A 17,324-nucleotide genomic window follows, 5' to 3' on the forward strand; every position below is an offset into this window, starting at 1 on the left:
CTCCCACAGTATTCTTGCCAGCAAGTTAAAGAAGTATGGACTGGATGAATGGACTATTAGGTGGATAGAAAGCTGGCTAGATTGTCGGGCTCAACGGGTAGTGATCAATGGCTCCATGTCTAGTTGGCAGCCGGTATCTAGTGGAATGCCCCAAGGGTCGGTCCTGGGGCCGGTTTTGTTCAATATCTTCATTAATGATCTGGAGGATGGTGTGGATTGCACCCTCAGCAAGTTTGCAGATGACACTAAACTGGGAGGAGAGGTAGATACGCTGGAGGGTAGGGATAGGATACAGAGAGACCTAGACAAATTGGAGGATTGGGCCAAAAGAAATCTGATGAGGTTCAACAAGGACAAGTGCAGAGTCCTGCACTTAGCATGGAAGATTCCAATGCACCGCTACAGACTAGGGACCAAATGGCTAAGCAGCAGTTCTGCAGAGAAGGACCTAGGGGTGAAAGTGGATGAGAAGCTGGATATGAGTCAAAAGTGTGCCCTTGTTGCCAAGAAGGTCAATAGCATTTTGGGGTGTATAAGTAGGGGCATTTCCAGCAGATCGAGGGGCGTGATCGTTCCCCTCTATTCGACATTGGTGAGGCCTCATCTGGAGTACTGTGTCTAGTTTTGGGCCCCACACTACAAGAAGGATGTGGATAAATTGGAGAGAGTCCAGCAAAGGGCAACAAAAATGATTAGGGGTCTAGAACACATGACTTATGAGGAGAGGATGAGGGAACTGGGATTGTTTAGTCTACGGAAGAGAAGAATGAGGGGGGATTTGATAGCTGCTTTTAACTACCTGAAAGGTGGATCCAAAGAGGATGGATCTAGACTACTCTCAGTGATAGCAGATGACAGGACAAGGAGTAATGGTCTCAAGTTGCAGTGGGGGAGATTTAGGTTGGATATTAGGAAAAACTTTTTCACCAGGAGGGTGGTGAAACACTGGAATGCGTTACCTAGGGAGATGGTGGAATCTCCTTCCTTAGAAGTTTTTAAGGTCAGGCTTCACAAAGCCCTGGCTAGGATGATTAAGTTGGGGATTGGTCCTGCTCTGGGCAACCGGTTGGACTAGATGACCTCCAGAGGTCCCTTCCAACTCTGATATTCTATGAGTCTATGATTCTAATGCATTCATAAAACTAAATGTCATCTGAAATGCTTCACATAATGCAGCGATACTCGGATTAAGGCTTGCAAGCTGCAAGTGGCTCTTTAATGTGTCTCCTGCAGCTCTTTACATCACATGATATTAAAACACTGTGATTTAATTATTAAACAATTAAGTTATTAACCAATCAGGATGATTTTACTATGTTATTCACCAATTGTAATTAATGAAATAATAATATTTGGTCAGTCATTTTGCTGTGAGAATATATATATATATATACATACATACACACACACACACACACATATATATATATACATACACACACACACACACACATATATATATTAATTATACACACATACACACACTAAATATTTCCCATCATAGTGTTTAAATTGAATCTATAGTATTATAGGAAATGAAAAATGAATTCACACTACTGTGGTTCTTTTGAGAAATGCTGATCACTAATTTGGCTCCTGAACCACTGAGGTCTGAGTATAACTGACGTAATGGATATATATTTCTTAAATGGAACATACACTGATTGAAGAAAATCAACCGCTTACCTGTTTCTTTTGCATGTTAAGACGCAAAATTTCTCTGGGTACATAAAAATGTGTTAAACCTTTAAGAAGCAACTTGTTTAAGCTACATTTAGGTATTGAATCAGGAAAGCACTAGGGCATGTGATTTTAAGTCCATTCCTATGCAGTGAAAGCACTTAAGCATGTGCTTAAGGGACACAAGCATGGGCTTAAATTTAAGTATGTGATCAAATGCCTTTCCTAAATCAGGGCCTTAAACAGAACGTGACTGGATATATTTTATTAGATGAGGGCCTGCTAATATTACAGGATGTCATCAATATATAATTTGACAGTTGTGGTTATTCTGCATATGAAATCATATCACTGAGTCACAAAAGTGGCTACATAGTTAAGGCTGGAAGACATTTTACATTACAAATCTGATTGTGACAGATCCACTCATGAGACTAACTTTATATTCATACATGGTTGTTTTTTTGCATAAAACCTCTGTTGCTTACCTCTCTGCCCAGATAAGGGTTTTTTTCAGTAGAAAGTTTGAGGCTAACTGGACAAGCTGTTTTCACATTATGTATAATAGAATCATAGAAGATTAGGGTTGGAAGAGACCTTAGGAGGTCATCCAGTCCAACCCCCTGCTCAAAGCAGGTCCAACACCAACTAAATCATCTCAGCCACAGCTTTGTCAAGTCAGGCCTTAAAAACCTTTAAGGATGGAGATTCCACCACCTCCCTAAGTAACCCATTCCAGGGCTGTACCACCCTCCTAGTGAAATAGTGTTTTCTAATACCCAACCTAAACCGCTCCGCACTGCAATTTGAGACCTTTGCTCCTTGTTCTGTCAGCTGCCACCACTGAGAACAGCCGAGCTCCATCCTCTTTGGAAACCCCCTTCAGGTAGTTGAAGGCTAAATCATGTGCCCCAGTCCCCTAATCATTTTTGTTGCCCTCCGGTGGACTCTCTCTAATTTGTCCACATCCTTTCTGTAGTGGGGGCTCAAAACCAGACACAATACTCCAGATGTGGCCTCACCAGTGTCGAATAGAGGGAAATAATCACTTCCATCGATCTGCTAGCAATGCTCCTACTAATGCAATCCAATATGCTGTTAGCCTTCTTGGCAACAAAGGCACACTGCTGACTCATCCAGCTTCTCATCCACTGTAATCCCCAGGTCATTTTCTGCAGAACTGTTGCTCAGACAGTCAGTCTCCAACCTGTAGCAGTGCACGGGATTCTTTCGTCCTAAGTGCAGGACTCTGCACTTGTCCTTGTTGAACCTCATCAGATTTCTTTTGGCCCAACCCTCCAATTTCTTTAGGTCACTCCAGACCCTATCCCTACCCTCCAGCGTATCTACCTCTCCCCCCAGTTTAGTGTCATCGTGAACTTGTTGAAGGTGCAATCCATCCCATCATCCAGATCATTAATAAAGATGCTGAACAAAACCGGCCCCAGGACCAACCCCTTGGACACTCTGCTTGATACCAGCTGCCAAACAGACATCGAGCTGTTGATCACTACCCGTTGAGCCCAACAATCTAGCCAGCTTGCTATCCACTTTATAGTCCATTCATCCAATCCATACTTTTTAAACTTGCTGGCAAGAATACTGTGGGAGACTGTATCAAAAGCTTTGCTAAAGTCAAGATATATCACATCCACTGCTTTCCCCATATCCACAGAGCCAGTTATCTCATCATGTTGACTGTTCCTGATCACCTTCCTCTCCTCAAGAGCTTCAAAATGGTTTCCTTGAGGACCTGCTCCATGATTTTTCCAGGGACTGAGGTGAGGCTGACCGGTCTGTAGTTCCCCAGGTTCTCCTCTTTCCCTTCCCTTTTTTAAAGATGGGCACTTTTTCCAATCGTCCGGGACCTCCCCCGATCACCACGAATTTTCAAAGATAATGGCCAATGGCTCTACAATCACACCAACCAATTCCCTCAGCACCCTCGGATACATTAGATCTGGACCCATGGACTTGTGCATGTCCAGCTTTTCTAAACAGTCCTTAACCTGTTCTTTCACCACTGAGGGCTGCTCACCTCCTCCCCATACTGTGTTGCCCAGGACAGCAGTGTGGGAGCTGACCTTGTCTGTGAAGACCAAGGCAAAGAAAGCATTGAGTACTTCAGCTTTTTCCACATCATCTGTCACTACGTTGCCTCCCCCATTCATTAAAGGTCCCACACCTTCCCTGACCTTTTTCTTGTTGCTAACATACCTGTAGAAACCCTTCTTGTGACTGTTCACATCCCTTGCTAGCAGCAACTCCTGTTGTGTTTTGGTCTTCCTCATTACACCCCTGCATGCTTGAGCAATATTTTTATACTCCTCCCTAATCATCTGTCCAAGTTTCCACTTCTTGTAAGCTTCCTTTTTGTGTTTAAGCTCACCAGAGATTTCACTGTTTAGCCAAGATGGTCGCCTGCCATATTTGCTATTCTTTCTGCACATCGGGATGGTTTGTTCCTGAGCCCTGAATAAGGCTTCTTTGAAATACAGCCAGCTTTCCTGGACTCCTTTTCCCCTCATATTAGCCTCCCAGGGGATCCTGCCCATCAGTTCCATATGGGAGTCAAAGTCTGCTTTTCTGAAGTCCAGGGTCCATATTTTGCTACTCTCCTTCCTTCCTTTTGTGAGGATCCTGAACTCAACCGCTGCCCAGGCTGCCACCCACTTCTACTTCCCCTACCAATTCTTCCCTGTTCGTAAGCAGCAGGTCAAGAGGAGAATGGCCCCTGGTTGGTTCCTCCAGGTAGTTGCACCAGGAAGTTGTCCCCAACACTCTCCAAAAACCTACTGGATTGTCTGTGCACTGCTGTATTGCTCTCCCAGCAGATGTCAGGGTGACTGAAGACCCCCATTAGAACCAGGGCCTGTGTTCTGGAAACTTCAGTTAATTGTCCGAAGAAAGCCTCGTCTACCTCATCCTCCTGGTCCAGTGGTCTATAGGACACGCCCACCACGACATCACCCTTGTTGCTCTCACTTCTAATCTTAACCCGAAGAGACTCAACAGGCTTTTCTCTAGTTTCATACTGCAGTTCTGAGCAATCATACCACTCTCTTACATACAGTGCAACTCATCACCTTTCCTCCCCTGCCTGTCCTTCCTGAACAGTTTCTACCCATCCATGACAGTGCTACAGTCATGTGAGCTACCCCAGCAAGTCTCTGTTATTCCAATCACATCAGTTCTTTGACTGTGCCAGGACTTCCAATTCTTCCTGCTTGTTTCCCAGGCTTCTTGCATTCTTGTACATGCACCTAAGATAGCTAGACGATTGCCCTGCTTTCTCAGTATGAATCAGGAGGCCCCCCACCCGTTGCACCCTCTTCCTTGCGTTTCCTCCCGGTATCCCAATTCCCCACTTACCTCAGGGTTTAGGTCACTGTCCCCCGGCGAACCTAGTTTAAAGCTCTCCTCACTAGGTCAGGAAGCCTGCCTGCGAAGATACTCTTCCCTCTCTTCATTAGGTGGATCCTATCTCTTTCTAGCAATCCTTCTACATGATTGAGGAATCCAAAGCCCTCTCTCCAACTCCATCTGCGTAACCATGCATTTACCGCCACAATTCGATGGTCCCTACCTGGGCCTTTTCCTTCAACAGGGAAGATGGATGAGAACACAACTTGCACCTCCAAATCTTTTATCTTTCTTCCCAGAGCCACGTAGTCTGCAGTGACCCACTCAAGGTCATTCTTGGCAGTGTCACTGGTGCCCATATAGAGAAGTAGGAAGGGGTAGCAGTCCGAGGGCTTGATCAGTCTCAGTAGACGCTCCATCATATCCTGAATTCTAGCTCCAGGCAAGCAGCACACTTCTCAAGTCTCTCAGTCTGGTCGGCAGATGGACGACTCTGTCCCCTTTAGGAGGGAGTCCCCGACCACCACCACCCATCTCCTCCTCTTGGGAGTGGTGGTTGTGGAACCCACATCCCTAGGACAATGCATCTCATGCCTTCTGGTCGATGGGGTCTCCTTTTGATCCTTTCCCTCAGATGGCTCTTCCAAATCATTAGCTGCAGTACTACCTGTGCAGAGCGCCTGAAAATGGTTTCTTACCACTGTCTGCATAGGGGGTACATGGGTTCTCCTCATTCTTCTTCTGGAGGTCACATGCTGCCAATTTTCTTCCGCATTCTGCGCTGCCCTCTCTGATTCTTCAACATGTTGTGCCTCCAGAACCAAACGCTGACTTCTGTCCAGAAAGTCTTCATTTTCTCTGATGTAACGCAAGGTTGATACTTGTGTCTCTAGTCCTTTAACCTTCTTTTCCAATATGGAGACCAGTTTGCACTTTGTACAGATGAAGTCACTTCTATCCTCTGGGAGAAAGACAAACATGACATCCTGTACAGATCACAACAGCTGATCAGCTGTTGAGACTTTGGAAAAAAAGTGGTTGTTTATCCATAGTTTGAAAATTATTACAATATTTTTCGTCCATTCATAAAACTCAAAAACTATTTCCTATTAAGCTTTCAAACTTGTTTATACATTAATCCTCAATTGCAACTGTGGCAATGGACTAACTTTACCAAGGAAGGAAGGAAAATCTTTTTAGTTATTAAAAGCTGATTTTTATGGTCTCCAGTACCATATAGTATCTAACAAAACTTCCATGAGAAGTCTAATGAGTCCTGGAAGATAAGCAGCCCTGTAACAGGAGCAATCATATATGTATAGTTACGAGTGAGAAGATATTTATGTAAATTAAGTTCTGTAACTCACAGGAAAAAACCCTAACACACATATCTTACAATATACAAAATTTTCCATTTAGTCTTGCCTTGTATACAGTCATATCAAATATAAGACTACCTGGAGTCAATCTAAAAATAATATTTACATGTAATAATCATGCAAACACATATGAAGATTAGGATAGCACAGTCTCCCCAAAAGGTAGCTCAGCAATAACCATGCCCCTCAGTGAGCCTCATAAATCATCAGGCAATGCTCCCCAGAACAAGTTATATCAGCCTTGTTGTTCAAGTAAACTGACCTCAGACAAACAGTTTCCACAGGCGGGTCATTAAGGGTAAAAAACATTAACAGAAATAGTAACACAAACTCAGTTGTGCACATTCTGTAAAGCAATTTTTACAAAACCTTGTACTCTGAAAAAAGATCCTTTCTTATTATCATGAAAGTGTCAGCAGTGGCAAAAATGCAACAAAGAGAGCATTATAAGACAGGAGGAATTACAAATCAAAGAAAGGTGTTAGCAGTTATTTCTCCAGGTAAACAGGCTCTAAGTTCTAATTTTCAGCCTGTTGGACCCTCTTTTTCATGAACATTCTGATTTCATTGGGGTAATAGAAACACAGTTTTGACCACCACAAGCCACAGAGGTTCTCATAAAATACAGGAGATCTTATTTATTCCAAAGTTTAGCAATTCTAATTTTATCCAAGCATTTCTGTTGTCTCTCAAAAGGAGCGGGAAGTAATCAGGAAAAGTTTATTTGCATGTACAGTACTGTGGTACTTGAGCTGATTGTAACATCTGCAACGCTTTCACATCATAAACTAATTTTCATGCCAGCAACCTCAATGCACCTACTATATAAAATGGAGCTTATGGAAATCCAGGCTTAATAAATTTAACTTTCCATACTGTAATTCCACTGATGTCAAATTTAATCACATGTATAAGTCTTTGCAGAATCTGGGCCCTAATCAGTAAGCAATGGGAATTACTGCAGTGCAATGGATTGTTCATTGAGATCACACTGGCTCCCCATGAATAAATGATATCTGTACTGACGTATGGGCAAAACCATAATGCTAAGATTCTTCCATTCTGAACAGCAAGATTTCTAGCGCAAATATGAGGACAATATAAGCAAACTGGAAAACAGGATTCAGTCATGATTCTTCATGAGATTAATAGGGTTAAACTGAGCTCTGTATCTGATAGTATGTCATAAATAGAAACAATGAATGTAAAATAGCACTTTAAAAAAGTCTCACCTGTAAGAGAATTTTTTAAAAATTCAATACACCAGACAACAGTCCAGAATAAGAATTAAAGGTGTGGCCTATGCTGAGTCACTCTTTTTGCTCAGAAGAGAAACACACACAAACAACATTTTTAAAAATCTGTTTTTTTTTTATTTTTCCTTTCATGAAAAGGGTCTGTTTGTATAATTCATGCCAACATTAGGCACTGAGGAGACTTTTTAAAGTTCACTAACTGAAATAAAAAATTAATACTACTTTAATTATTGCATACAATTTAATATACTATCACAGTTCTTGGATTAATCATTCTGCTGGAAGAAGCTATTAGTTCTTTATGCCAGAAAATATTGATATTACGTAATTACTCTGAAATGCAATAACAAAAACCAGTTTTTAAAATCTGTGAGTTATAGTTCATGTTATGCTCCATATTATTAAATGTTTATGCATGTAATCTACTCTGCTGCCCACACATTTTTAATCAGATACTTTCTGCTTTTATAATAATCACCCAATTTAAGTGAAAATTATAGTTATAGATGTATGAAGTTGTAAACTGCCTCAACTTCATAGTAATCTGTATCACTCTATATAATTTTGCAGATTATAGAATATCCACAAACTGACAAGTGGAAACACCTGAATACATTCTGAAACTTGCAGACGATACTCATGGACTAATAAATGTGAAAGGATACATTCTAAATCAATTCAAATACTATTCCCTTTAATGATGTCATTAGAGCCACACAGTCTTCTAAGCAAACTGAAAAAATTACTGATGTATGGCAATTAGACCAAGGCATCACCACTATTGTGCTAATAAGTAGCATCTGAAAAACTGTACGGTGCTTGTTTCGCTTTGTTGGATCCTATCATTGCAAGTAATGATTTCTGGGGGGTTAACAATCTGATTTAATAAACCATCAGGTATTACATGGTTTCTTGTCTCCAGCATCTGCTGCAATTATTTCAAAAGGTTAAAACATGAGACCAAGAGCCAAGTCATCATTATCCCAGCAAACTTGTTAAGCAAAACTGATGAGCCATTTCCAGCTGAAAAAACAGCTAAAACCTTTTATACAGGCTACAATAACTGAATAATCACTTCTTACAGCCAACCTTAAAAACATTCATGTGGTATTACTATACCATACTGCAAGATTAATTATAGATGTACAACAGTATAGACATTTATAGGCATCAAAAGGGTCACCAATCATCAAAACAACACACTATTCAGAACTTTTATCTGTCTGATTTTAAGTAGCACACAGTCAAAATTTTATAGATCTTTATCCACTGCATTTTCCCATAAGCCAAAAAGTGTCTCATTTTTTCTTGGTCACTATGATAGTAGTGGCATATTTTCCACATCCCCCATAACAAAATAGAACTTAACTTTTGATTGACTTAAGAGACAACTGATTTCTTTAGGAAGGATCACACATTGACACTACTCACTAGGCAGCTACTTTTTCTTACAATTAACTTCCCCAAAAACTCAAGGAGAAATGTGGTTATTTTTCCTCTAACAGAAGTCTAATTGGCTGTGAACATATATATTGTACTATAGGTCTTGTGATCTTAGAAGAACTGGTTATCTCACTCTTGCAAGGGTATTTATGACCCTGTAACCCTAAGATGTTATATTGTTATCTCACTGCACAGTGTGACACGCACAAATGATTTTGTGAACAAAATGTCACTGATGAATTCTAACAGTGAATCATTTGCTCCCATGTTTATAAAGCTGAATATTAAGGATGAGGTACCTTTTGCCATTATGTGTTTAGTCTCTAAAGTCTGAAGTGTATTTTCTTACCTCAGCATCTTGAGTTTCCTGATGTAATAAAGTCAGACCTGTTAGATCTTCTAAGAAGGAATGTGAGGAATTAAAAACTTTTGCAAGGAAATTAAACCCTTCTCTTTCATACTGGTCAATGACCTGTGAAGTAAACAGACAGAAAAGGATATAAAGATAACATGTAAAAGGTTTACTATTATTCATTGCTACATATAGTCTATGAAATAAAGGACAAGCTTTTTGCACACCCATACAATTATTGTGCAATGGCTAATGAAGAAAATCACAGTGGGGTAGGGATGAGGAGAAGCATTGACAGTATTACAAACATTTTCATACCATTGCAGAGAATCTTTCATTTCAGAACTACCCATACAAGAAATGCCAATAAAAAAAGTTGTATTCTCCTTTAAAATCATGCAGGAAAATTTTGCAGATTCTGTAGAACCTGGTGGAAACCTCCATTACACTTTATTTGTTCTGTTTTGTATGTCGTGTGCAACTGGGACCAAATTTTTAGCCATCGCAACAGAGTGTACATGTCATTCCTTTGACAAGAGTTCTATTTTACATAGGATTTTTAATTTCCTAATGGTATGACTTTTTAATCACATACTAATCAAATACTATATTTCTTCCTATATCTGATATACATACATAGCATATACCATTTCTCTCACATATTTTTTTCCTGTCCATTTTGAAAAGTCCTCCCAATCACCACATCTTAAGTAAAATGCTAAGCACTTTTGGATAAGAAACAAGAGAATGACGCAAAGCTGAAATGTTTAGTAAAAAATTATCCTGTTATGTACTGTTCATATTCCACTTTTCAATGTTTTTGTGGTGAAACAACTGGAAACTGTACTGTTAACTCCTATGAATCACATTCACTCTGCTTCAGAAGGTAGGTAGCTTCCCCTAAAACTGAAGTAGCTCATTCTCCCTGGATTGCAAAAGAAGCTGGAAGTGCTGCAGCTAGTACTCTTTAATAATCACTAAATAGATTCAACTAAGTGAGACTCAATGTAAGTGATTATATTTTGTTTTATTTTAAATGAAGCATCCATTCAATGCTCCTAGTATATGTACTATTAAAAAAATGTACAACTCAGAAAAGAAGTCCTTCTTGCCCAACCACTTAAAATAAACCAAAATCACCTCTTACCCCTCTTCAATAACTTCATTCTTTTCTAATCCAACCCCTCCTCAGAAGCATAGGAGCACAAACAGGCCTTGCATTGCTGTAGCAGAAATTGTGGGAACTTGCAAAACTGTCAGCATTCATCATTAGAGATGCAGCAAAACATGTCTACAGGGCTTTCCCATACTGTACTCTAGAACTTCCGGCAAACTGCCCCAGGGGAATCTAATAGTTTTCTGCTGACCGCACTATAAGTTTAATTGGCTAAGGAGCCTGGGAGATTGACTCAAATCTTATTGTTAGATGTTTATTTAGCAGCACAAGTAGCTACTGCATACTTAGGTTTCCAAGTATTACAGACAATTATGAAAGAATGAAAAATATATTATATTAAAGAGGAGAAAAGCTGGTGCAAAAATCAAAGAGTTAAACAGTTCTGGAGGTGGTACTTTTGGAGATGAACTGAAATGGAAATCTCTGAATGCTGACATCAATAATCTCTTAACAGCGTTAATCTGAGGAAGGACAAATAAATGGATACAACAGAATGAAGAATTAAGCTTTTTCTTAAATCAAGCCATACACATTTAAACACTGAGACGTTAATAGCACTATATGTTCTAGTAGGAAATCTGGAGAAACTGTTATTAATACTCCAGAGATGTATTCCATCATACCAGGGGTTTTGTGTTTTCTCTTCAGTCCATAGGTCTGTGTGAGAAGTTAATCTGAGTAAGAAGACAACTGCTTACAAATGTACAAGTATTCCTTTCTTACATAATGATCTTTTCAAAATTCACTCCTTAGAAATCAAAACAACACTATTAGCTAAGTGCTCACAATGTATACGAAGAGAATTGGGAAACAGACTTCCATTTGAGATGTGCCTTTCTTAACATTATCTAGCATATACTGCAATACCTTTTCAAACTACTCTTTGAATATACATATATATATTTTAATGACTATTCTCCATTCCAAAAGTCTATTAAAAACAACCAGATGTGCAGCAGTTTCTTGCATCTGGCTCTTCGCAAAACACTGCATATAGAAGTCAATTTATAAACTTGAACTGCTTTCAGACATGTAGTCTGCAGAGTTATCATCATTATCCAATATGTGTTGTTATTAATTTACTTTGTTGGAACCACAATACAAAGTTTATATGACATCTCTTTAAAGATATAGGCCAAATTATATTCATGGTATGTAACAGCAACACACAGTCCACTTGCCATAAACTGAAAAATTAGCATTATCCTGAAAAATTAGAAGCATCTCAAATACAAAGCAGATGATAACATAACATATTGGTCCTTGCCCACAGTTAAAATTTGAAGGATGTACACTACTTCTGGATAATCAAATGTCAAGGAAGTGGAAAAAGGTAATACAGGCTCAAGTAACAAAGTATTAATAAAAGTGGCAAAGAGTCCTGTGGCAATATGTCTGTTAGTTTATAAGGTGCCACAGGACTCTTTGCCGCTTTTACAGATCCAGACTAACACAGCTACCCCTCTGATATTAATAAAAGGATAGTCTCAAGGGTTAAATCAGTTTTTAAATCATGTGTATTTTCTTTTGTTACTACTAACAACTTGGAAGCTATAAACAAATAGTTACACATGTCAAATCCCTGTCCCCCTGCTGCTTCCTCTTGCCCTCAGTGAAATACAGCACCAGCCTAATTTCCCTCTCCCAAGTTCTGTTAACTTCTACCCTCCTAAACCCAGACAACATTAGATCCTAGCCAAATGCCCATCTCCAAAGTTCCCAGGAATTGTGACTCAACTCAGATTTGAACCTTTCCTGCTGCTGCTTCCCTCCTGGGCCCAGTATCATTCCTTCAGCAGCCAGAGTTCTGTATACAAACTGCCCTGCTTTATTTCAAGTATGCCTCTATGCCCTTTTATATTTGCCAGGATAGCTATGCATGAATACTTATGTTTGCATTATGTGCACTTGCAAATGAGCAGCTTGCATGATTGTACTGACATTTTCAGTGCACAGTATTGGTTTTCGATGGATGACCTGGAAGTGGAGGAATTTTTTTGTATGTTGTTGTAATGCTTCTTTGTAATGTGATCAGTATGAAAGTTCCAATTAAATGTACTTTTTAAAAAAAGGTCTGTTGATAAAATTTGAATATTAATAAAATAAGGTATGTTAATTCATAAAACTATGAGCTTAGGGTATATTATTTTGGGATCTGTTAAACTATAACAGAACCCATTTAAATTGCATACAAATGTTATGCTATTATGACCAAATCTCCTTTTGCTATAAATTGATCTTAAATTTTATTTTTCTAGAGTTGAAACTCAATTCTGTTATACATACACTCTTTCCTGTGAACATGTTGATGGCTTCACATGATCCTACGATGATATATTTAGGTTAGGAAGGCAAACATGACACTACAATGTCAGTGTCTTAAAAATCTATAATATCAACCCTAGACAGACATCGCTACTAGAGCACTCTTCTACAAGCCTTGTGGATGAGAGGGAAGCGGTAGACGTGGTATATCTTAACTTTAGTAAAGCTTTTGGTACTGTCTCACATAACATTCTCATAAACAAACTACGGAAATGCAACCTAGATGGAACTACTATAAGGTGAGTGCATAACTGGCTGGAAAACCGTTCCCAGAGAGTAGTTATCAGTGGTTCACAGTCATGCTGGAAGGGCATAACGAGTGGGTTCCCACAGGTATCAGTTCTGGGTCCAGTTCTGTTTAATATCTTCATCAATGATTTAGATAATGGCATAGAGAGTACACTTATAAAGTCTGCGGACAATACCAAGCTGGGAGAGGTTTCAAGTGCTTTGGAGGATAGGACTAAAATTCAAAGTGATCTGGACAAACTAGAGAAATGGTCTGAAGTAAATAAGATGAAATTCAATAAGGAGAAATTCAAAGTACTCCACTTAGGGTACGTCTACAGTATGAAATTATTTCAAAATTATTCTATTCGAATTTTTGGAAGCTATTTTATACATTTGGTCTTCTATGTCCCCACTAAAGTGCGTGAATTCGGCGCAGTGCGTGCATAGTACCAAGGCTAGCATCGAATGTCGGAGCGGTGCACTGTGGGTAGCTATCCCATAGTTCCCGCCACCCACTGGAATTCTGGGTTAAGCTCCCAGTGCATTATGGGGCAAAAATATTCTCATGGGTGTTTCTGGGTGTCGTCAGTTGCTCCTCCCTTTGTGAAAGCTACGGCAGACAATCGTTTCGCGCCTTTTTGGCGTACAGACGCCATACTGCTTTCAGCAGACGGTGCACCGCTGCTTTCCTGCTACTATGAATCCACTTGTCATTTCCTCTCTACTATCCACTCTCTCTCTTCCTCATCGAACACTTCCGCTGCCAACTCTGCTCGGCCATCGTGAATCGAGCAGCACAGCTTCCGCTGCCAACTCTGGTCTCCCGCTACTGCCGCGCTTCCGAGCTTCTCCATGTTGTCTGTCCTGGGCTCCCGCCTCTGTGAAAGCTACAGAAGACAACCATTTCCTGCCTTTTTTCGGCTACCGTGAACCAAACAGCACCTGTTCCACTGCCACTCTGCTCTCCTACATTTCGTGCCCTTTTTCCAGGATTACCCATGCAGATGCCATAGCCATGGAGCCCAGTCAGATCTCCGCTGCAATTTTGACCATTGTAAATACCTTGCACATTATCCAGTAGTATGTGCAGTACCTGCAAAACCGAGCAAGAAAGCAATGACAGCGCGATTACAATAGTGATGAGGACATGGACACAGACGTTCCTAGAAGCACGACATGTGGCGATTGGGAGATCATGGTGGTGTTGGCCCAGATTCATGCCATGGAACAAGGTTTCTGGGCCTGGGAAACAAGCACAGACTGGTGGGACCACATAGTGTTGCAGGTATGGGATGATTCCCAGTGGCTGAGAAACTTTTGTATGTGTAGGGCCACTTTCATGGAACTTTGTGACTTGCTGTCCCCTGCCCTGAAGCGCAGACACCAAAATGAGAGCAGCCCTCACAGTTGAGAAGCGAGTGGCCATAGCCCTGTAGAAGCTTGCAATGCCCGACAGCTACCGGTCAGTCGGGAATCAGTTTCGAGTGCGCAAATCTACTGTGGGGGCTGCTGTGCTGCAAGTAGCCAATGCAATCATTGGCCAGCTGCTATCAAGGGTAGTGACTTCAGGAAATGTGCGGACTATTGTGGATGGCTTTAATGCGCTGGGGTTCCCTAACTGCAGCGGGGCGATAGATGGAATGCATATATCCCTATCTTAGCCCCGGAACACCGGGGCAGCCAGTACATAAACCACAAAGGGTACTTTTCCATGGCGCTGCAAGCACTGGTGAGTCACAAGGGATGTTTCACCAACGTCAACGTGGGATGGCCGGGAAAGGTACATGACGCTCGCATCTTCAGGAACTCTGGGCTGTTTGAACAGCTGCAGGAAGGAACTTACTTCCCAGACCAGAAAATTACTGTTGGGGATATTGAAATGCCAATAATTATCCCTGGGGACCCAACCTACCCCTTAATGCCATGGCTCATGAAGCCGTACAGAGGCACCCTGGAGAGTAGTAAGGAGCAGTTCAACTATAGGCTGAGCAAGTACAGAATGGTGGTAGAATGTGCTTTTGGACATTTGAAAGCACGCTGGCGCAGTTTACTGACTCGTTTAGATCTCAGCACAACCAATATTCCAATTGTAATTGCTGCTTGTTGTGTGCTCCACAATATCTGTGAGAGTAAGGGGGAGACATTTATGGAGGGGTGGAAGGTTGAGGCAACTCGCCTAGCGGCCAGTTTCGCACAGCCAGAAAAGAGGGCGCTTAGAAGAGCGCAGCAGGGCACGCTGCACGTCAGTGAATCTTTGAAAGCCAGTTTCAGGACTGGCCAGGGTACAGTGTGACAGTTGTGTTTGTTTCTCTTAAAGTTACCCACCCCCTATACATATGAAAGGAAATAAAGTCACAATTGTTTAAAAAACGTTCTTTATTATTTGTTGCACAAAACATTGAGAGAAATCAAAAGCTAGACGGGGGTGGGTGGGTGGGTATTGGGTTGGGGGGTGGAGGAGGAGGGAAGCACAAGTCCAGAAACCAAATCAAAATTTAGGATATGTCAGCTTTCTGCTGCTTGTGCAATCCTCTGGGGTTGACTGTGGGGGTCCCCATAGCCTCCCACCCCCACGTGTTCTTGGGCGTCTGGGTGAGGAGGCTATGGAACTTGGGGAGGAGAGAGGGTGGTTATTCAGGGGCTGCAGCTGCAGTCTGTGGTCTTACTGCCTTTCCCGCATTAGAACCTGTCTAAAGCATGTCAGTTTGCTCCCCCTTGAGCTTGACCATAGCATCCTGCCTGCTCTCATCACGCACATTCCTCCTCTCTTCTTATTCATGCAACGCTTTATGCAACTCCGTAACTGTTTGCCTCCACGCATTCAGTTGGGCCCTATCAGTGCGGGAGGACTGCATGAGCTTGGCAAACATGTCATCCCAAATTTGTTTTTTCCGCCTTCTAATCTGAACCAGCCTCTGGGACAGGAGTACATAGGGGCCATGTTGAAACATTTGCACCTGCTGTGGGAGAAGAAAAAGGGAGGGTAGTATTTTAAAACATACATTTTAGAAAACAAAAGGGACACTTTCTCAGTGAAACAGCCAATTCATAGTACACAGCACATGTTCTTTCTGTACAAGGTCTCATTTTTCCTCTTATACTGAAGTGCCTGCCACTTTGGTGTGAGTAAGCCATCACATGTGGCTGCGCAACAGAATTCAGCTTGCAGGCAACCACTGTAAGCCCTAGGGGCACGTGGGGTTCTGTTTCTTCCACATTCATTTCAATGCTTTCAATCTGCCAGGCCCCCTTTCCCATAGCAAGCAATGCCTGGTGGGTTTGCCATATAAAAGGAGGGCCTGCGGGCTCTCTGGAATGATCGCTTCACACAACACCCTCCCTCCCCACCGCCCCACACACACTGCGTGGCTCTGATGGGACTCTGAGCAGGGGTGAGCCCATTAAACTAAACGCAAACAGCCCAGCGCGGCTGGGTTTTCCCCCATCACATGGCTCCGATCAAGCTCTCACTCACCAGAAGTGCCTTCTCCAGGGTCATGGTCCGGGAGCATGTCTTGGGAGTGGGGGGAGGCTATTGGCTCCAGCATTAAGAATAGTTCCTGGCTAGGGGGGAAAACAGATTCCCTACTTGCTGCCTGTGTACTGTCCTCCTCCTCCTCTTCTTCGACCTCCAAAAATTCATCCTCCTCGCTCCATGCTACTCCCTCCTTGCAGGTGTCCACGGACAGTGATGGGGTAGTGGTGGCGTCACCTCCCATAATTGCATGCAGCTCACAGTAGAAGCGGCATGTATGTGGCTGATCCAGAGCGCCCATTTGCCTCCCTGGCTTTTTGGTACACTTGCCTGAGCTCCTTGATTTTTGTACGACACTGCTCTGCGTCTCTTTCCGTCATGGCACTGGAGACTTTAGCGTACGTATTTGCGTTTCTTTTTTTGGAACGTAGTTCTGCCATAACATATTCGTCTCTCCAACATGCAATGAGATCCAGTGCCTCCCGTTTGGACGATGCTGGAGCTCGTCTGCGAATCGGGACTGTGTGGTCTCTTGTGATGGTGGATTCTGCATGATAGCCTGTGATGGTGGACTGTGCTGATGGTCACCTGTGCTGATGGTGACCGAACTGGAAATTCAAAAGTTCCTGGGGCTTTTACTGCC

The 17,324-nt window shown here is 41.8% G+C and overlaps 1 protein-coding gene across 2 annotated transcripts in view; it reads right to left on the reverse strand.

Annotated features, from left to right (window-relative positions):
- ATG7 (autophagy related 7) overlaps positions 1-17,324 on the reverse strand; it is a 271,172-nt gene that overhangs the window by 134,656 nt on the left and 119,192 nt on the right. For both annotated transcript variants that reach the window (XM_073352299.1, XM_073352298.1), the window contains exon 18: positions 9,471-9,593. In XM_073352299.1, coding sequence (XP_073208400.1) covers positions 9,471-9,593 — 123 coding nt within the window. The remainder of the gene's footprint in view (positions 1-9,470; positions 9,594-17,324) is intronic.

This window comes from Lepidochelys kempii, chromosome 7 (assembly GCF_965140265.1).
Source record: "Lepidochelys kempii isolate rLepKem1 chromosome 7, rLepKem1.hap2, whole genome shotgun sequence".
Taxonomy (NCBI): domain Eukaryota; kingdom Metazoa; phylum Chordata; order Testudines; family Cheloniidae; genus Lepidochelys; species Lepidochelys kempii.